Source organism: Castanea sativa, chromosome 1, assembly GCF_040712315.1.
Source record: "Castanea sativa cultivar Marrone di Chiusa Pesio chromosome 1, ASM4071231v1".
NCBI classification, from domain to species: domain Eukaryota; kingdom Viridiplantae; phylum Streptophyta; class Magnoliopsida; order Fagales; family Fagaceae; genus Castanea; species Castanea sativa.
Genome location: NC_134013.1, coordinates 64,885,197 through 64,907,088, shown reverse-complemented (window position 1 = coordinate 64,907,088; position 21,892 = coordinate 64,885,197). Strand labels below are relative to the sequence as shown.

Genomic DNA, 21,892 nt, shown 5'->3' with positions numbered 1-21,892 from the left:
GCATTTGGATTAAGGAAACTAAGAATGAATAAAATAAAAGCAGCCATTGAGTATTACCAAAAGATTAAAAAAAGAAAAAGAAGAAACTTTGCATGTTAGTGAATTAAATGGGACAATGAGAATGTGACACGTACATGGTGAAGAATATGGGCATGGTGTTTGTAATGCTAATATTATGGGCAGATAAGGCACATGGGGGAGTGGGTGCTTCAAGACACGCTTGCTTGATTAGCGGGCCAAACGTAATCAACTTTATTGGTCGGTTGGTCTTTTAATAAAATTTGGGTTTATTCATTTTCATTTTTTTTAATGCTTCTTTGAATCTTTGATTGTGTGTCTATGAGCTTCGATCTTCGTTTAAGAACCGTTAATATATAACGGCTTGTTTGGGGAAACCAAAAAGTAGAACCACCAAGTGTTTTTGGCAGTGCTGTATTGTCCCCTACTTTTGTGAACATCTTTTTCTTTTCCTCTTTTTTCTTTTTCTTTTTATTTTTTTTTTAAAAAGGCTTCATTTCTCTCTTTTGTATAGTAGTTAATTAAGAAGGTTTCCTTTTGGGAATTATATAGGCAGCTTTGAATTTGATGTAAGTATTCATCAATTAAGTGGTGAACTCTAAGGTTTTCTATTCCCATTTCATTGAAAATGAAAGAAAAAAAAAATTATCCTGATTTGAGTGTCATGTTTATATGATTAATCAGTTTATCAATTAAAAAATGTTAAAAAAATATAGAACATAACATATTGAAATTTGTGGAGTATAAGGTGAAATTCTAAGAATAGAACCATTGGCGAAGAGAGGATATTTTGAGGGGTGGGGAGGGCCCCTTACTTTCGAAATCATCCTCACCCTCGTTTGCTTTTCATATAAAAAAATCGTATACTTTTCATATAAAAAAATGAAAGCATATCTAAATTTTAGTTAATGATCCACCTTTTTTTTTTTAAGAATTATATTACATTAATATATATATATATATATATATATATATATATATATATATATATATATATATATATATATGACTACTATATCTCCCAACCTCTTCTCGTATTATAGTTATTCTAAACCATCTCATTAATATAAACTAACATATAACCCATGAAAATGCATAGAAGCATTTAATATTAAACACAATTTTTATTATAAAATATAAATAATTAGCCAATTACTAAAAAAATAGTATGTAACACATGCATACATATAAATATATTTAAAATTAAACACAATTTTTATCATAAAAATATAAATATTTAGTAAAATTATTATTTTTAGTAAACGTAATTAGTTACATATTAAAATTCTTACCTTAATTTTAATACTACTTATGATCATGTTTTTCTAATTTTTAATAAAATAGAACGTGTGGTGATTTTTATTGAATATATGTGATTGCTTTTTTCAAAAAATAATTTATAGTTCATTAATATTAGATTCTTAGTATTTTGTACTCATTAACTTACTTGGCACAAATATTAAAAAACTTAAATGGACATATGACACAAACTTAAGTAGATAATTATTGTGTAGTCCCTACATAAATTTAGACACATAGTACAAATTATATTCTAATTTCAAATTCGATTTAATTGAACATTCTCTGAGCTTTACTTTTATATATATTTATATATATATATATATATATATATATATATATATATATATATATATATATATATATATATATATATTGTGAGGACCCGAGGACCTAAGAGCCCGAGGACCCGAAGAAAGGAAGGCCAACATTTAGAATGAAAAGATGAGGTCTCTCAGGTGTGCCCGAAGATGAGGTGGCGTGGACGATAACTAAATAAGGGGCATGTTACAAATATCCGGTTGTAATGGGATCGACTTGGAAGGTTGCATTAAATGCTTGGCAACAACCATTCGGCCGCATTAATTAGCAAGCATCTCCTCTATCCGTCGCATTAATGTGGACATGACACGAACGATGCGGGATGTAAAGTGGAATCTTGTTCCATTGCCGACGGACAAGTGTCACGGGAGAAGGACCGCATTGCAAGGTGTAAGGCTACGATGAAAATAGAGAATAGTATAAATAGGAATCAAGAGATTACGAGTAAAGGGCTTTTTGTTGTTGAACCTCTCTACCAAATGTGTTGTATGAGGACTCTAAGTGAATAGAGCAACAGTGAACGTTCGAAGTTGATTTTATGAGCTTTTGGTCCTTACAATTGGCGCCGTCTGTGGGAACAACAACAGCGTAGCATATTCCATTTAGAGGTGTATGGGGGAGGTGTATTTGGAAGGGGAAGAATCAGTAAGCTCACGAAGCAGGGACGTAGCTGTAAGTCTCCAGCGTGATAAGGGGAAAGGGCCTACTTCGGGGGTGGTGAAGGCATATGATGGCGATCTTAGGGCTGAGCAACGATCGTTAACTGAGGGGCATATGTCTCGCGACGATGTGTTGCGACAGATGCAATGCGAAGATAGCGTACTTACGCAAGCGTGTGGATAGTAAGAAGCGAAGACGTAAGGATAATGCTAGCTCTTCCAAGGATAGTTCGAAGCAAAACCCAGGAGGAATTCATCCCCCAATGTTTGAGCCTACTCAAAGTATGACCCGTGCTAGTGTGTCTTCGGGCGTTAGGGCAAAGCAGCTGAAAGTGACGAAGATGCCCGATACTGATGGAATATATCGCGAGGACGGGAGTGATGCAATGGGTAAAGCCCTGAGACAAATTGCCAAATCCCCTTTTGTGGCAAGGATAAACAGGGCAAAGCAACCTCGTAGGTTTTCCCAACCCATCTTTACTGTGTATAATGGGAGGACTGACCCTGTGGAGCACGTTAGTCATTTTAGTCAGAAGATGGCCGTTTATTCGAATAATGAGGCATTGATGTGTAGAGTTTTTCCCTCCAGTTTGGGGCCCGTGGCTATGAGGTGGTTTGATGCTTTGGCAGAAGGTTCCCTGAGGTCTTTTGAGGAATTGACTAGGGCATTTGGATCAAGGTTCATAACTTGTACAAGGATTCCAAAACCTTTGGATGCTCTACTGTCTATGTCCATGAGGGAAGGTGAAACACTCAAAACCTATTCTGACCGATACTGGAAACGTATAATGAAATTGATGGGGATGTGCAGTGTAGCCGTGAGAACTTTCAAGGTGGGTCTTCCCACTGAGTACGGGTTAAGGAAGTCTTTGACAATGAAGGCCGCGATAGATATGCGTCGGCTTATGGACCGGATAGATAAATATAAACGGGTAGAGGAGGATCGTATGCAAAGCAAAGGCAAAGTGAAAGGGTATCTAGAGAGGAAGGATCTTCGGGAAGGGGGTTTCAAGGTATTCGGCCCAAACGAGACTTTACAAGCCATCCGAGGACCGCCGAGCCTCCTCTAGTTAACTCACTGCTTTAAGGAGCCCGTGCATCACATCTTGGAGAAAATTCGGCATGAGCCATATTTTAGGCCACCAAACAAAATGAGTGGCGACGCATCCTTGAGGAACCAAAACCTCCAATCGCCATTACCATCGGGATAAGGGGGCATACCACGGAGAAGTGCAGACGTTGCGCGACCATTTAAATCAATTGATTAGGGCCGGGAAGATCAACCACTTATTGGCAAAGCCGAATGGGAACCAGGAACAACTAGATACTGGAAATTTTGGGGTGGCCCCTCAACCATCTTTAGGCACTATTAACGTCATCTTGACCAGTACCGAGAGGAGACTTTGGGAACCCTTCTCGGATCATGTCCGTTCAAAACAAGTGTGGGATCGAGGACGTGGAAGAGAATCATCAAACAAATAAAAGACTCAGATCCTCGGTGACGCTTACTTTGGGTTTTTCTGATAAGGATAAAGAGGGAACGTTTCAACCCCACGACGATGCCTTGGTCGTCACAGTTCGTATCGGGGGATATGATGTAAGACGAGTCTTGGTGGATGATGGAAGTGGTGCCGAGATTATGTATCCGGACCTATTCAATGGATTAAAGTTGAAAGAAGAGGACTTGGAAAAATACGACCATCCCTTGGTCGGTTTTGATGGAAACCAGGTGATCCCACGAGGAATGATTAAGCTCGCCCAGGTGTGGAAGGTTCTGAGGTACAGGTAAACTTCATAGTTGTTATGGCATATTCTCCATACACGGCCATTTTGGCCAGACCGTGGTTGCATGCAATGGAGGCAGTTTCATCAACTTTACATGTGATGGTGAAGTACCCTACAGGGGGAAGCATGGGGGTGTTACATGGCAGTCAAACGGTGGCTAGGCAATGTCTAATGTCTGCCACTATTCGTACGGGCCGAGGTCCGTTGGAAGGGGAAGTTCCTGAAACATCATAGCAATTAAAGGAGGTTGCTCAGGAAGTCGGCCCAGTTGAAGATGAAGGGTCTACCGAGAAGCTAACCAAGGTAATTATTGGGGAAGATAAAGAGAAGTATTTTCAAGTCGGATCCAAGCTGCCGACAAGGGAAAGAGAAGAGTTGATTCAATTCCTGCGAGATAACATTGATGTTTTTGCATGGACGACTTATGATGTGCCGTGAATTAATCCAGAGGTTATCTCGCCACCATTTGAATGTTAACCCTCATGCGACGCCTAGACGACAACCTCCCCGGCGAGCATCTCAAGAGCACGCCGAGGCAGTTAAAGAAGAGGAGGTTGGGAAGCTAAAGCAAGCCGGTGCGATCAAGGAGATCTTCTATCCCGAATGGCCGGCCAATACCGTCGTAGTAAAAAGAAGAATGGGAAATGGAGAGCGTATTGGATTTACAGGACCGAATAGGGCATGTCCCAAGGATCCTTTCCCTATTCCTAGAATTGACCAATTAGTGGATGCAACCGTGGGGCACCCCGAACGAGCTTCTTGGATGCGTTCCAAGGATATCACCAAATCCCGTTGTCACCGAATGATCAGGAGAAGACGGCTTTTCGTGCCCCGAATGGTAATTACCATTACCGAGTAATGCCCTTTGGTCTAAAGAATGCAGGTCCACTTATCAACGAATGGTGACCGAATGTTCGATGCGCTTGGACGTAACATGGAAGCTTATATCGATGACATGGTAATCAAAGTAAGAAGACAAGACCATCTCGACAGATTTGCAGGAGACCTTCTGTTAAGAAAGTATAAGTTACGCTTGAATGCATCAAAGTGTTCTTTCGGAGTGGGCTCGGGAAAATTTTTGGGGTACATGATTACTCATCGGGAATTGAAGTTAATCCCGACCAAATTAAGGCTGTCTTAGGATTGCATCCCCCTCGGAGCCCGAAAGAGGTGCGAGGTTAGCCGGCATGATTGGTGCCTTGAACAAAACAGGTTCATCGGCGTACAAAGAGGTGCCGCCCATTTTATCACCTTTTGCACAGGTGGAAAGATTTCCAGTGGTCTAACGAATGCAATTTGGCTTTTGAGGATTTAAAGCAATATCTATCTAGACCGCCGATACTATCAACGCCCGAGAAGGAAGAAGTGCTATATGCTTATCTAGCCGTCACAAATTACTCCGTAAGTCTTGTCTTAATACGGAATGATGACGGGGTCCAGAAACCAATATACTATGTCAGCAAGTCCTTGCAAGAAGTTGAACAGCGATATCTACTGCTGGAAAAAGCGCTTCTAGCCGTGGTGCACGCAACAAGGAAATTGCCTCATTACTTCCAAGCTCACACCGTGGTGGTACTCACTCAGTTGCCTCTACAAGTTATCACGCGGAAATCGGATTATACGGGTCGTGTAGCAAAGTGGGGAACCAAGTTGGGGGCTTATGATATCAAGTATATGCCCCGGACGGCTATCAAAGGGCAAATCCTTACCGACTTCATGGCCGAGTTCACGGACGGACAGGCTTATCCCGAAGATGCCGTGATGTCAATAATGTCCATTGGAACGGAAAACATCACTCCATGGGAAGTCTACACGGATGGGGCATCAAATCGAAAGGGAGCCGGGGTTGGAGTTGTGTTAATATCCCCCGAGAAACTAGTCATTGAAAAGTCATTGAGGTTGGGATTCCCAGCAACTAATAATGAGGCCGAGTACGAGGCTCTCTTAGTGGGCTCCCAGATGGTTAAACATTTGGGAGGAAAAGTAGTGAGGGTGTTCTGTGATTCCCGATTGGTGGTCGAGCAAGTTAATGGAGAGTTTGAGGCAAAAGATGAGCGAATGAAAAGCTATCTGAAACGAGTCCAAGCGGTGTTGGGTTTGTTTGTCAGCTTTCAAGGTACAAGAAGTCCCAAGGGGACATAACTCTCATGCTGATTCATTAGCAATGTTAGCCACTTCACTGGGATCGAAGTTACCGCGTATGGTTATGGTGGAGGATTTGTTGTCCTCTAGCTTAACCAAAGATCCCGTAGTACGGGTTCACGGCATTCATGTAGGCCCAAGCCGGATGGACCCAATTATAGCTTTCTTACAAGACGGAATACTACCGAAGATAGAAAGATGGCCGAGACAATACGAAGAAGCGCACCCCGTGCGGCTATCGGAGGAGAAAAACTCTATAGGCGTTCCTATGCAGGTCCGTACCTCCTTTGCGTGCATCCGGAAGCCGTGGAACCTTTGCTGGAAGAATTGCATGAGGGTGTGTGTGGAAGCCACACTGGAGGAAGATCATTAGCTCATAGAGCCATGACCCAAGGGTATTGGTGGCCAAGCATGCAGAGAACCTCTCAAGAGTATGCCAAGAAGTGTGATCAATGTCAAAGGTTTGCACCCAATGTACATCAACCCGGGAGGTAACTTAAATCCGTTGTCCAGCCACGCTTTGCGCTAAGTGGGGTTTAGATATCGTCGGGCCGTTTCCTCGGGCAATGTAATAGGAGATGGCTCATCGTCGGCACGGATTACTTCACGAAATGGGTGGAGGCCGAGCCATTAGCCAACATTAGGGATGTGGATGCAAAAAGATTCATGCGGAAAAATATCATAACTCGCTTCGGGTCCCACACACCTTGATATCCGATAATGGTCTTCAATTTGATAGCAAAGTTTTCCGGCGATCGCGCAAATGGGAATAAGAAATGGATATTCCACGCCGTACTATCCCCAAGGAAATGGACAGGCCGAAGCAACAAATAAAGTCATCTTGGCGGTGTTTGAAGAAACGATTGGATGACGCTAAAGGAGGCCGGGTAGAAGAATTACCTCATGTATTACGGGCTTATCGTACTACACCCCGAAGATCAACAAAGCGAGACTCCCTTTTCAATGACGTATGGGATGGAAGCTATAATACCATTGGAGTCGTGTTTTCCCACCCTAAAGTCCGACCGGTATGACGAAGCGAGCAATCATGATCTGATGAATAATTGTTTGAATACTATCGAGGAAAGAGAAGTAGCCAATGTGAAGACGGGCAACTATCGCCAGAAGCTGTGAGTACATATGACAAGGGAGTTAGGACCATGCCCTTGGTACCAGGGAGATTTGGTACTAAGAAAGGTAGTGGGGGTAGCAAAGAATCCCGCTGGGGAAAATTGGGTCCTAACCGGGAAGGCCCATATAGAATTACCTCAATGGTGTATGGGGGCTTATCGTTTAGAGGATCTGGATGGAAGGGTGATTCCTCGCCCTTGGAATGTAAATAACTTACGACGATATTATTATTAAGAAAAGAATCTCCTTTTGTATGAGGCTTCTGTTCGTTTCAATTCTGTATCGGCAAAAACCTAAGTGTTAAACTGACCTTAGTGCTTGTTCGGCTCCTCGGGCCACAAGTCTAAGAGAAATTAATCACTTGCAAAAACTAAGTGTTAAACTGACCTTAGTGCTTGTTCGGCTCCTCGGGCCACAAGTCTAAGAGAAATTAATCACTTGCAAAAAGCATAAGTGTTAAACTGACCTTAGTGCTTGTTCGGCTCCTCGGGCCACAAGTCTAAGAGAAATTAATCACTTGCAAAAACTAAGTGTTAAACTGACCTTAGTGCTTGTTCGGCTCCTCGTGCCACAAGTCTAAGAGAAATTAAGCACTTGCAAAAGCATAAGTAGCAACCGACCTTAGTGCTTGTTCGGCTCCTCGGGCCACAAGTCTAAGGGAAATTAATCACTTGCAAAAACTAAGTGTTAAACTGACCTTAGTGCTTGTTCGGCTCCTCGGGCCACAAGTCTAAGAGAAATTAATCACTTGCAAAAACCTAAGTGTTAAACTGACCTTAGTGCTTGTTCGGCTCCTCGGGCCACAAGTCTAAGAGAAATTAATCACTTGCAAAAACCAAAGTGTTAAACTGACCTTAGTGCTTGTTCGGCTCCTCGGGACAAAAATAAAAGAGAAATTAATCACTTGAAAAAACTAAGTGTTAAACTGACCTTAGTGCTTGTTCGGCTCCTCGGGCCACAAGTCTAAGAAAAATTAATCACTTGCATACCATCACACAGGAATTGTAAGTCCAACAAAATCACGGCTAGAGAGATCTCAAATATGTAAAGCACTAACATAAAACAAATCATTGAGCTTTGTTGTTCAATAGCATATTGAACCTCGAACTTTCCGTTTCAAACGTCAAAGAAGGTCAAGTGGTGGAATTATGGTGCTCGTGTCAAACCGTTCATGGTTCTTAAAATCACAAGTGTAATGAACTACTTCGTAGTAGAATTATGATTGTTAGTTCAAGTAAGTTTTTATCCGGACACATACAAAATGACAAATAAAAATGACAAGCATATTGTAGTAAGACGTGTATATGAAACGAAGAAAAGAGCGAAGTATTCATTTCTCAAAGAAATGTCGTTACAAAACCGGGCAATCATATGGCCCCTTACATCCGTAAGAAAAATATATATAAAGTAAAAAACAAGGCAAAAGCTACGAAAGGACTAAGCAAGAAATAAGGCAAAAACTACGAAAGGACTACGCAATGCTTGCTTGTCTTTTCTTTTCTCTGTCTTTCTTTTTCTTCTTTTTTGGCTCTTCGGCCTAATTCTCCCTCGATTACTTCATCCACGGGCCGGGCTGGGGGGAAGAAGGGTCCTTTGAGACCGGGTATCGTAGCGGAGCAAGCGAGGGTAGGCATTACGGGATCAGCTTGTCGTGTCGGAGGAGTAGGGGCTAAGCATAAAGCGGGGGATAATAAATGTTGTCGGGAAGACGAGATCTTGCGTCGGCATCCACTCCCGCGAGCGTCCAAAGCGCGGCCCCACACCTCCGAGCAGCACGTTCCGGCAACTCCTCTGCTGCGCTTAAGCCGTCGAAGCTTTTTCATCCCAAGATCATAGGCCGCTGCTCGGCAAATGTACCGCTCTTGCTCCTTCTTGGCCGGCGGTTCTTTCGTTTGTTTGAGCTCGACAACAAGGAGAGGCAAGCCCGCTTTCGAGCCTGCTTTGGCCTCAAGAGCAAGATTTGCTTGCGACTCATAGCTTTTCGTAGGCCGACTCGCATTCTTGTGAGCTTTTTCTACCTCGACAGTGAGTGAGTGGTCTCCTTTAAGTTCGGCTCGGCTTCTCTTTTGTGCCTTTATTGTAGCCTCGGCATTTTGAAATCACTTTTCGGGCAAGATCTAGGGAATGATCTACCCACTCCTCGGCCATGAATGAAGCCTCGGACCGCCTATGATATATTTGAGTTAATAAGGTTAGTCATGATAAATAATTAAACTCATACTTAGAATGCACCAAAAACTTCGAAAAATACCTTGGCTAAGTCCTCGCTTCAAAGACAAGAAAACCTCCCTCTTACGGAAGGACCGCAACTCGCCATGTCTTCGGGAAGGCATAGAGCCTTCTCTAGACACTCGGCCACCAAGCTCGAGCTTCCCTTCTTCGGATCCCGCATCGGCGTCATCCAAAACAGGCTGCCCGAGCCGAGAGTGAAGTTGGGCCGGGTTGATGCTTTCCTTGTAGATTCACCACTCGGGGTCTTTCGAAGAACCGATTAGGGAGCAACCTTTCTTGGAAGGGGCCTTTGCAGCTCGGTATCTTTAACGCAGGGGTCAAGGTTTTCCCCTTCTTCGATGTCTATAACATGTTTGCTACTCGACCCCTTTTGCGTTTTTTATCCGTCGCCTCCGAGGGGGTGCCCGAGTAACACCGGAGGTAACGGGACGAGGAGGAACCGACACTGCCGGCGAAGAGCCGCCGTACGTGTGCCCGTAGTGGGGCCAACGGGTCGGGTTCTTTTCTTGGAAACCCATTCGATCGGTGGACGGTTGGGAACTCGGAAGGAGCGTCCGGGCGGTAGAACACCTCAAAGTCTTCCTCTCGTCACCTCGAGAGAAGGGAGCTCGGGCGTGGCGGCTTTTTCCTCAACAACGGGATTAGCGGCTTGCTCCAAAGGAGGATAGATCGGTTGGGCGGCGAGTGAAGCAGGAGTTGTGCGTCCGACCCGCGGGGGAGGTACGGCCGATAAGAATCCCGGGGAGGAAACGCGTCAATTTGAGCTAGCCTTAAATCTCTTGCTCTTATCACGTTCTTCGGGCTTTGGAAGCGTTTAGTAGAGGGGTTGTATCCGAGGATGAGGTGGGCTGCTCGGAGCTGTCCGTCCTATGTACGAATATCTCCGATCGAAGAATCTGTTCAAATCGGCACGGTTCACGGCGGACGCATTCGGCGTATGGTAATCGTCGCAACAAAAAATGAAGGCATTTAAACAAATACGTGGTGTGGTGTAAAGCACGTAAAGAATATGGTTAGTCCTAAGTGCTAGGTTAGTCCTCTGAACCCTACCCCGGTACCCACTTCTCGGGTAGGGCAATGCAATCCGTCATGCCAATTGCCCGAGATGACAAGATAATCTTCATCCATCCCTTTGCTTGAATCGGGTAAACGGGAAATCAGCCTAACAGAAGGGATTCTACACTTCATATAGTATTTAGTCCCGTCCCCTTTTTGGCGTTTATATACCCAATTTACATCCCTGCCAGTCAAGTTGGTTCCCGCTTTTCGATTAAGGGCATCCGCGCATCCTAAAATTCTAAGGACATTCGGGGAGCATTGCGAGGGGTAAGTCTATAATTTATTAGAAAATCCCTAGTTACTCTACCCATAGGAATTTCCATATACCCCTCAATAAATGCAATCATCGGAATCAAAATGGATTCAGGTGGCCGAGACACCAGTGGAATATCTTCTACCTCACAATACGTAATATCTACGTCATTGGGGATCCGATATCGGACCTTGAAAGCGGCTTTTGCCTCATCCGTATTCACTAACTTAGCGTATCTACCCATTAACCCCCGCTGCAAGAGGAGGAAAGCAAGCAAGAAGAGAAAAAATGAAAGGAAAATGAACACACCTCTGAAGATCGCTTAAGGATGGTCCTCGGGAGCTTACTTTTCTTTCAATCCTTCGAAATGGCAAAATGAACTTTATCCGGCGTAAAAAGTTGCTTTTATAAAGTGGGGGAAGTGGAAGTCGAAGTAATGGGGTAAAAGAATAAGAGCGGTAACTTTCCGCTCATAATTAAGAGCAAAATCTGAACCGTACATTTCTCATCCAACCGTAGAACGTGCGCGGAAAAGAAGCGTCGCGCCATAAATGCCTCAACGTGGGATACGAGGCGCGATGCGGATCATGGGGCAAAGGTGAAGAGACGTCCGTACGTGTGAAAGCATAAAATGGATAAGAAGCGTGTATAAGAAGTTAAAACTTAGTTATTAATACATGATTCATAACTCAAGTTTTAAAGTTTGGTGAGGACCCGAGGACCTAAGAGCCCGAGGACCCGAAGAAAGGAAGGCCAACATTTAGAATGAAAGACGAGGTCTCTCCGTGTGCCCGAAGATGAGGTGGCGTGGACGATAACTAAATAAGGGGCATGTTACAAATATCTCGGGTTGTAATAAGCCGACTTGGAAGGTTGCAAGGTTGCATTAAATGCTTGGCAACAACCATTCGGCCACATTAATTAGCAAGCATCTCCTCTATCCGTCGCATTAATGTGGACATGACTGAACAAGCACGGGATGTAAAGTGGAATCTTGTTCCATTGCCGACGGACAAGTGTCACGGGAGAAGGACCGCAGATTGCAAGGTGTAAGGCTACGATGAAAATAGAGAATAGTATAAATAGGAATCAAGAGATTACGAGTAAAGGGCTTTTTGTTGTTGAACCCTCTCTACCAAATGTATTGTATGAGGACTCTTAAGTGAATAGAGCAACAGGAACGTTCAGAAGTTGATTTTATGAGCTTTTGGTCCTTACATATATATATATATATAGATTATTTATATATGATTTTTCCTCTTATTACATTTATGCCATACTTAGCTTATTAAAGCAAAAATATATTTAAGGTATATGTTTTTATTGTTCTTAGATTGTATGTAGCTCATTGAATTAAAGTATATTCAACATTTATGCTCCAAAAGTAAAAACCTTCTTTATTTTCAAAAAAAGATTGTTTTAGAAAAATTTTGCATTTGGAAAATTAAAGATATGGACACTATATTTTTATTATTTTATTTTTAGAAGAAAGAAAATTTGTGAATTATGTGGTTAGAAGTTAAGATCCTTATCGTATTTGTCATCTTTAAAAAATAAGGTTTCTCGTTAATTTGTATCTTTTTATTATATTGAATTGTATTGATTTAAGCATATAATGTGATATTTTTATTTAAAATTGATTAATTTCTATATGTTTTGACTATTAGCATACTCTAATTGTGTAATCTCTAATTATTTAAAAAAAATCTCAATTTATACTTTTAAAGAATATTATTTTTAATTAATATGATTTTAAAAATAGTTCTTAGTTTACAAACTGGTTTAGATGAAAAGAAGAATGTTTTGACCAATGTAAAAACTAATCCAATAGGACCAATACAGATATTTTTGTTGTATATAAGAAAATAACATAAATTAAATTATGTTGTAGGTCATTCTTTGGATTTTTAAATTTGTTTTTTCATATATTTTACTTCATCCCTATGGAAAATCTTCATGGCTCCAGCGATAATTAGAACAAAGGATTTCTATGCTGTATGTAGCTATGTAAGTGCCTAAGTCATTGAATGCACCAAGAAAATATATCAAAAATCTCAAATGCTGCTAATCTAAATGCCAAAGGAAAAAATTCCACTCTTCCATCCTGGATTTTGAACCATGTAGAAGGAGATGGTCCAGGCCCGGCTTTCTTTGTATAATTGTTTCTTCTTTTGTTTCAATATATTATCCTTAATTAATTATAAAATAAAATAAAATGCAATAGGAAAAAAATTAGAATTAGATTTTCTTATATCCATAAACCCATATTCTAATTCATATTCTAATTCTTGACTTTCTTCTTCTGCTTAATCTTTTAATTCCCCAAAGAGAAAAACGTTGGTTTCCAAAAATAACTTTGGATGTCCATCTCAAACTGATCATAGGGATGTTTGATGTTTCATCTAAAAAAAAGTTCTCATTTTGTAACTTAACTGGCATTTTTGATATTTTCAACGAACATGTCCAAAGTTCAAATCCTTTCAATCTCAATTATCGATGCGATAGAAATGTCTCAGATTATTGATGCGATAGAGATGTCTCAAATCACATCTTTCACCTTTGGAGTTAAAAGAAACCCCTGATCATAGGTAGCTAAAATAAAAATATTATGCATCTTTTACCTTGGAGATAAAAGAAACCCCTGATCATAGGTAGCTAAAATATTATGCAGACTGGTCCTAAAACAATATTTTCTCCTGGATCCAGAAGGCCATAGCTCTTAAATGCCCCATGGAATATATGTTACATTAAACAAAGAACCAAAGCTATTTTGTCTTTTTTGTGTCTTGACTCTTAAACTTGTGATTTTGGTTTATAAATAATGTTAGGTAACTAGTTTGGCGGGACTTGAGATTTCTTTTTGGGTTTACTATTTGTAGGGTTGTTGGCTATGCTTTAGGGTATCAACCCATGTGGGAGAGACTCCTAGAAAAATACATATACAGTCACTCTCAACCATTTCTTATCTCCCTCAACATATATTGAAAGGTTCTCCAATCAATTTTATACAAATCTTTTTTTTTAAAGACAAATTATCATCCGAGATTTAGGGATAAGTAACCAATTTAATAAAGAAGTATCCTCTAAACACACACCAAATTAACTAGCTCTCCTTGCCTAAGTGCATGACAACTGCTAATTAATTGACTACCAGAAATGTACAATACATACATATGAGGTACCCATATTATAAAATTTACAGGTTCCACCTATTAGAGACCTTATTAGCACTTGTAAAAGAAGAAATATAAAGAGGAATTGAAGGAAAAAGGCATGAAATTTATATAAGGTGTCAGGGCTGAGGACACCCCACATGTTCTGGTAATGGCTGCTAGTGCAAGAGATAATGCTCACAGGTTTTCTGAAAACCAGCACCTTGCTAAGCAAAAGGTACTTGTCATGGGCCCTACATGTTCAGGGGACACATTTCTCATCTTGTGGCATGTATGTATGATCCAAGTTTAGGCAAAGGCACTATTATAATTGAAGAAGAATTATTAGCATATATATAACCTGCCTCAATTAAGGGTTTTTTTTTAATGATATTGGCCAACATGGAGGGCCAGATGGAAATTAAATTCAAGTATATCAGTTTGGACAAAGTTTGTGGTTTAGTTAGCTCAATTGATATGGATTATTATTGTCAAATAAGATATTTGGAGTGTGATCTCTGCCTACACCAAAAATTAATTGGTATTTTAGCATGATAATAAAAAACAATCTTTAGGAGCGAATGTCATATATTAAAACTCTATCTAAAAAAAATAGACAAAATTTGGCTCAAAATATATTTGGAGTTAATTTTTACAACACTCAATAAAAAAAATTAACATAATAACATATTTTGAAAATCTAACTGTTACAGTACATTTTCTGTACGTTCTGATCACGCATGTCAAATTTCATGTCAATTGGATGTTATTTACTTTTCGATTCATAAACTTATTTTTTATGTATAATATTTTATTACAAAAAAAAAAAAAAAAAAAAAAAACTAGAAATTTAAACATTTGTTGATAACATAACTAATATTTGATTTTCTTAAAATTTTACAAACATGAAAAGTACAAGAAAAAAAAAATATAATCTAATGATAAATTTGTATTCACATCCAACAAAATGATATTAAGAAATACTGCAGAGCCAAACTTTGTCATTTCAGTTTCTATTAGGCAACCCACGCTCTATGATCCCAAATTCCCAATGATCATTGGGATTGAGACTTAAAACCATGTGTTTCGTATTTAGTTTCTAAAAAAAAAAGGTGTTTCGTATTTAACTTCAGGTGGCTAGTTAAAAAATATTTACAGTCCCAAAGAAAATGTATTTAATAAATTACCCTTTCTTGGAACACAGAGATATATGATATCTAGGAAGGCATGCTCACACATATTACAAATTACAAAGGGAAAATGCAGTGGAAGATTGATTCCTTCACGCACCCCACAAGATTTGCTTCTTGTTGGCATGCTAATCAGAAGATATAGCCAGAGATTTTATGCGCATCAAAGCGATCTTAAGCTCAATTATAAAGTATCATGCATGGGTTGTACTAGAATATTGTGCAGAACCAGTATCACTGCCTATACCTTATTATTCTTGTGCTTATGATAACAGTATAAGATGAGCCACAATTGAATTTTATGCCTGCTTATATTTATGATATCCAGAAGCATATCAAAATCCAAATAATACATATTCATAATCATCGTGCTTATTAATATTTAATATTCTTCGTTTCCATTGTGATGATTGGTGAATCTTCTTGCCTTTTAATCCTTAGTCCTGTCATAATTAGAAATAGTATTACATTCATAATTACAAGATTTTGGTCCTATGTACAATAAAAAGAAAGACACGAGACTTGATGCCCTAGTCATAGAAAATTATAAGGGAAAAAGTTTGATCTATGTCCCATAGACTAAGATCAAGGGCTAACTTACTGAGTGGAAAGGTATTAAACACCCATCCCGCACATCCTTAGTTGATCTCCTAGGATACACTAGCCAATATAAATAAATCCACCTACTTTGAACCAAACAAGGAAAAACAATCCATGAAAGCATTGAAAGGAAATATGAAAATGACAAAATTTAGTTACAAAATTGATTGTAGTTTTAGACTACAACCTTAATATATTTTTATTGGAGGTGAATTTTGACAAATCTACTATTGGATTACATCTTCTTCTTATATCCTTCATGTTTGCAAAATTTTGAGAAAATTAAAGATCAATAGTTATGTCATCAATAAATTATTTAAATTACAAATTTTTGTAGTTTAAAATTATGCATAAAATATTAGCTTATAGATCATATAGTAAATGATATCAGATTGACATAAAATTTGATATGTGTATTAAGAGAGGAAAAAACATGCAATTCAATGGTTAGATTTTCAAAATATGTAGTAATGTTTATTTTATTGAAAAAATTTGTAGCCTAAGATTACAGCCAATTTTGTAGCTAAACTTTGTCCATATGAAAAACTCTGTAGTTTGCATAATACACAATATAACAATTTTGAGATTTTTTTTTTTTTTTTTTTTGTGCAAAAGAACACCATTTTGCTAATAATTTCGTTAGTTAGTATCGTTTCCAAACTATTTAGGAAACAAACATCTCAAGTCTTTTAGACTCGACTTTACTATAGAAACTCAAGTCTTAGAGACTCGAGTTCCATGTGCTAGCAGAGCCATTGTGGAAAATTGTCCACGTGGAACTCAAGTTCCTCAAAACAAAACCAAAAGAACATTATCACACATACCTTCATCTCCTCACGCTCATAGCTTCAGCTTCAGGTTGATTCTTCTACTCCTCATGCTCACAGCCTCAGGTCTCACCTTCAATTTCTCATAGCTATTCACTCCTCACAGGTCTGTATAGCATCCTTCTAGGTCTCGCCTTCAAATCCTTCCAGTTTGTGTTCACTCCTCACATAAACATCTCACTAGGAAAACCAAACCCAAACCCAACAAACACGCCAATCAAAACCTGCAAAACCAAATCCAATAAACACACCAATTGGAACCTGAAAAACCAAACCCAACAAATGCACCACCACCTCATCTCAATCATACATTGCAAATTCAAACTTAACAAACTCATCGCGATCGGAACCTGCAAAGAGAGGGAGAAAATTCACGGGCTTTGATTTGGAGTTTTGACCAAGAAAGATAGGGAACGAGATTTAAGAGAGAACCTTAGTAGTGAGCTTCACCCTTGAAGGCTTGATTTGGGCTTGATCTAGAGAATAGGCTAGATACTAGAGAGAAGAAGAGAGGTTCAGAGGCAAAGAAACGGAAAGAGAAGAGAAGACGAAATTGTCTGTAAGTTTTTTGATTTTTTTTTTCTTTTGGTTTTGTTTTGTGGAACTCGAATTTCTAAGGCTCAAGTCCCATGTGCATTTTTATTCAACATATAGAACTCAAGTCTTAGAGACTTGAGTTGCTACATTGAACTCGAGTCTAAGATACTCGAGATATTAGTTTTTTAAATAGTTTGAAAACGATGCTAACTAACAAAATTGTTAGCATTTTGATGTTAAATTGAAAAAAAAAAATTCCCAATTATGGAAAACGAGGTTAGCAATGAACGTGTTATAGACACAACAAATAATAATAATGCATGGAAAAAACCTAGATGCAATTCTATATGTGACATATGGCATACGCATGATGAACAAATCCAATTTAGATCTACATGGCAAGTGTATGATCTTTCTTTTCTTTTTTTCTTTTTTTTTTTGAGAAATCAAGTGTATGATTTAATTAATTGCATCATGTTTTGGCTATTAATGACATGGATAGTTCAGGGTAGTGGCTTTCTCTATCATTGTAGCTTGGCTTCAAATTTTTATTACATCATGTTTTGGCCATTATCTTATAATGTTTGGGATAGGATCCTGAGATCTTTGCAAGGTTATGTTTCTATGTGGGAAATTTACAGACTACATTGCTCCCCTTAGTTGAGATATTGCATCACCATCCCAAGTTGCTATGCAATCTCAACTGAACTCATTCTTGTCCAGATGATGTCATAATTTCACCCATCAGGTTTTTGTCTAGAATTAAAGCATGAAATTTTTTCATATACAATTAAATTTATAACTCTGCAATTTGGGTTGGCTTCGCAGTAGCAGTACTAGGATGAAAGCTCAGTGGTTTCAATCTCTTTGCTCACACATATAAACAGTAATAAAGTAACTTAGATTTCTCATGAAAACACTAGCATGGAGGCTAAATTTTCTTCACTGAATGGCTCCAACTATGTGCCTCTCTTACTCTAAAAAATTTGCTTAATTAGAATGTGTTTAAATAGGTGTTTGATTAGGGTTGAAGCACAACTGAATACATAGTTCAAATCTAAACAAAGAATTTGTTTTCCGCAATCTCACTTGAGCGGGAACTTGCTTGAATTGGGTTAATGAGGGCTCGTTTAGTAGAGGAGTTTGAGTAGTATTTTTTGAAACACGTGTGGGTGAAAAAGTGTGTGAAAATGCTTGTAATATTGTTTAAAAACTGAAAATGTGAGTTTAAGATGCTCTACCAAATAGGGCATGAGTTTCTTGAGTAAGGCTGTTTATTCTTGCTTGAGCGAACTCTTTTAGCAACAATTCTTCCGACTTTCTTTTACACACTTTAACCCATTTTACATCAATATAAAATACATCAAGAATTCAGTTTGATTATAAGCAAATGTCATGAAATGAAAGAAGCCAACACTAAAAAAACCCAACACAAATAAGTGAAAATATCAACCAAATACTTAATTTTATATCACACTTTTATCACCTTACCCAACACGTTCAAGGGCCCAATGATTAAAAAAAGAAAAGAAAAGCCCCCCTTCCTAATTTCTACTCAAGTCTTTGGAGCCCATGATAGGCTTATTTTGCGAATGCCAATTCGCAGTTTAGGCCCAATGAAAGTCAAAAGAGTTAACCTTAACTCCAATTTGGCACTTCGACGTCGTCTCATCTTTTGGCTTTACAATCTTAAAAAATGATCTCCTTGGCAGAATCAGTTTAGCTGACTATTTAGCTGACCGCTCATTCTCGTTGTCGTTGCAAATAAATGAATGGCTGTGAGAGAACCACAGCGCCAGTGAGAATACAATACGGAATGCTCACTACCCACTTCAGAGATCCACTCAATTTTGCAACTTTCTTTCTTGCTCTTCAACCTTTAAGGTAAGAACCCATCAACCCCATCTCCATTAAAGTTTGTTATCTCCCAACCAAGCATGCTTCTACTTTTTGTAAGCTAGAAAGTTTACAAGAAACAAAAAAATTTTCATGAGAGGAAATGCTATGCCTTGTTAATTTTTAGTAGGATTTTCAGTTCTGGGTTTTAGTCTTGACTGATAACTTGTATAGAAAATGCAATTTTTAACTACTTTGCCATTGAAGGGTGACCTTTGGGTGGTATCTCAATTGGGTTTTGAACTGGGTTCTTGTAGAATTGAAACTAGAAGGAGAAGGAAAAAGTTAAGGGGTCTTGGTGTTCATGTTTGTCATAGTAGAAGTGCTGGTCTCTTATTACTTTCAAATAATTCAAGAGTTGTTAAGCAAGGAGGTTGCTGTGGGAGCTCCAAATTTGATTTGGGATTTGGGTACTCTAAGCTTAAAGTTGCTCTCTTTTGTATGCCAATGACAAGTTCTTTTGGTGCCTTGGTTGCATTGGCGTGTGCATTGGAGCAACAAGCAATAGGAAATGAATTTCTTATAGAAGGATTGGATTTGGCTAATGGGGTGTCAGGGGAAATTGATAGAAAGGATGCTGATTATAATAAATCGGGTGAAGTAAATGATGGCAATTATAAAAGAGAAGGTGATGGTGCTGAAAGTGGGGAAGGAGATGGGGAAGAGAAGAGTACAAAAGTTGATGTTCGTTCACTAGCACAGAGCTTATGGTTTGCAAGAACTGTAGATGATGTGGAGGAGGTTCTTAAGGACATGGGTGACTTGCCCTCTCAAGTATACTCATCCATGATTAGAGGTTTTGGTAAAGACAAGAGAATGAGTTCCGCGATTGCCGTTGTTGAGTGGCTCAAGAAAAAGAAGCATGAAACTAATGGTTTGATTGGCCCAAATCTTTTCATATATAATAGTCTGTTGGGTGCAGTAAAACAATCTGAAGAATATGGAGAAATGGAGAAAGTCTTGGATGATATGGCTCAGGAAGGGGTCTTACCTAATGTTGTAACTTACAACACTTTGATGGCAATTTACTTGGACCAAGGTCGAACTACTGAGGCTCTTGATATTCTTGAAGAGATACAAAAGAAGGGCTGGAGCCCTTCTCCAGTTTCCTATTCTACAGCATTGTTGACTTATCGAAGAATGGAAGATGGGAATGGAGCTTTAAGGTTCTTTATTGAGTTCAGGGAAAAGTATCATAAAGGTGACATAAGGAAAGATGCTAATGAAGATTGGGAAAATGAATTTGTTAAGCTTGAGAAGTTAACACTACGTGTTTGCTACCAAGTGATGCGTCGGTGGCTTGTGAACGGTGAGAATTTGAGCGCAAATGTGTTGAAACTTCTCACAGATATGGATAATGCTAGCCTTCCACTTGGTCGGGCAGAACAAGAGCGGCTTTTGTGGGCTTGTACTCGTGAAGAGCATTACATTGTGGCAAAGGAACTGTACACTAAAATTAGAGAAAGGCACTCTCAAATTAGCTTATCAGTCTGTAACCATGTGATTTGGCTGATGGGGAAGGCAAAGAAGTGGTGGGCAGCTTTGGAGATATATGAGGATTTATTGGACAAGGGGCCAAAACCAAATAACCTGTCACAGGAGCTGATAATTTCTCACTTTAATGTTCTTCTCACTGCAGCTAAGAAAAGGGGAATTTGGAGATGGGGTGTTAGGTTGCTTAACAAGATGGAAGAAAAAGGCCTTAAACCTGGAAGTAGGGAATGGAATGCAGTTCTTATTGCCTGTTCCAAGGCTTCAGAAACTTCTGCTGCAGTGGAAATATTTAAGAGGATGGTTGAACAAGGCGAAAAACCTACAATAATCTCCTATGGAGCCTTGCTTAGTGCACTGGAGAAGAATAAATTGTATGATGAGGCTCGCCGGGTTTGGGACCATATGATCAGGGTAGGTCTTGAACCAAACCTGTATGCCTACACAATTATGGCTTCAGTTCTCACTGGACAAGGAAAGTTAAACTTGGTTGATGCCATCATTAAGGAAATGGTTTCAACAGGTAATGAGCCAACAGTTGTGACATACAATGCAATAATTAGTGCTTGTGCACGCAACGGAATGAGTGGTGCAGCATATGAATGGTTTCACCGCATGAAATTTCAGAGCATCACCCCAAATGAGATTACTTATGAAATGCTAATCGAGGCTCTTGCAAAGGATGCTAAACCAAGGCTTGCGTATGAGTTATATCTGAGGGCTCAGAATGAAGGCCTTAACCTCTCTTCAAAGGCTTATGATGCAGTTCTGCAATCCTCTCAGGTTTATGAAGCAAACGTTGATAAGAGTGTTTTAGGGCCTCGGCCTCCGGATAAAACCAAATGACCACAAATTACAAAAACTTTGACAGAATCCTGTAACTTGGCAGATGTTCCCAGCAGAAGTAAACCATTTGACACAAAGGAAATTTACATTTCACAAACAGAAGGAAACCCATAAGTGATTTGTTACTAAAAACTCCATATGATAAGCTTTTTTTTCTCCCATATTGTTGTGCATATGGCCGTGTAACCAACCTCTTTCAGGTGCAGCTCCTATATGTAACAAACGTAATCTTCTATCTTATGCAAAATTCGTTAACACGAGTACTTACTAATTAAGCACACTCAGATATGGAAAGTAATAGCATGTGTGAGGCTATCAATAAATTATTCAATCTTTTTGTCTATGAGAGAACATTGGATAAAGATCCAACACCATGTTCAATTTCAAAACCAATGTCACAAACGACTGAACAAGAGGCCAATTAAGATTGGGGAAAAAAAAAAACTCAGTCAAT

The 21,892-nt window shown here is 39.2% G+C and overlaps 1 protein-coding gene across 2 annotated transcripts; it reads left to right on the top strand.

Moving 5' to 3' along the window:
• Positions 1–18,945: 18,945 nt before the first annotated feature.
• On the top strand, positions 18,946–21,690 carry LOC142637761 (protein LOW PHOTOSYNTHETIC EFFICIENCY 1, chloroplastic). 2 transcript variants are annotated; one of them, XM_075811787.1, is made up of 2 exons: positions 18,946–19,089; positions 19,359–21,690. In XM_075811787.1, exons 1-2 carry the CDS (start codon positions 18,974–18,976, stop codon positions 21,436–21,438), a joined length of 2,196 nt encoding a protein of 731 aa, XP_075667902.1. In that variant the 5' UTR covers positions 18,946–18,973; the 3' UTR covers positions 21,439–21,690. The 2 variants fall into 2 exon arrangements, with proteins under 2 accessions (XP_075667902.1, XP_075667903.1); XM_075811788.1 differs by having other exon boundaries at positions 18,962–21,690.
• The last annotated feature ends 202 nt before the right edge of the window (positions 21,691–21,892 follow it).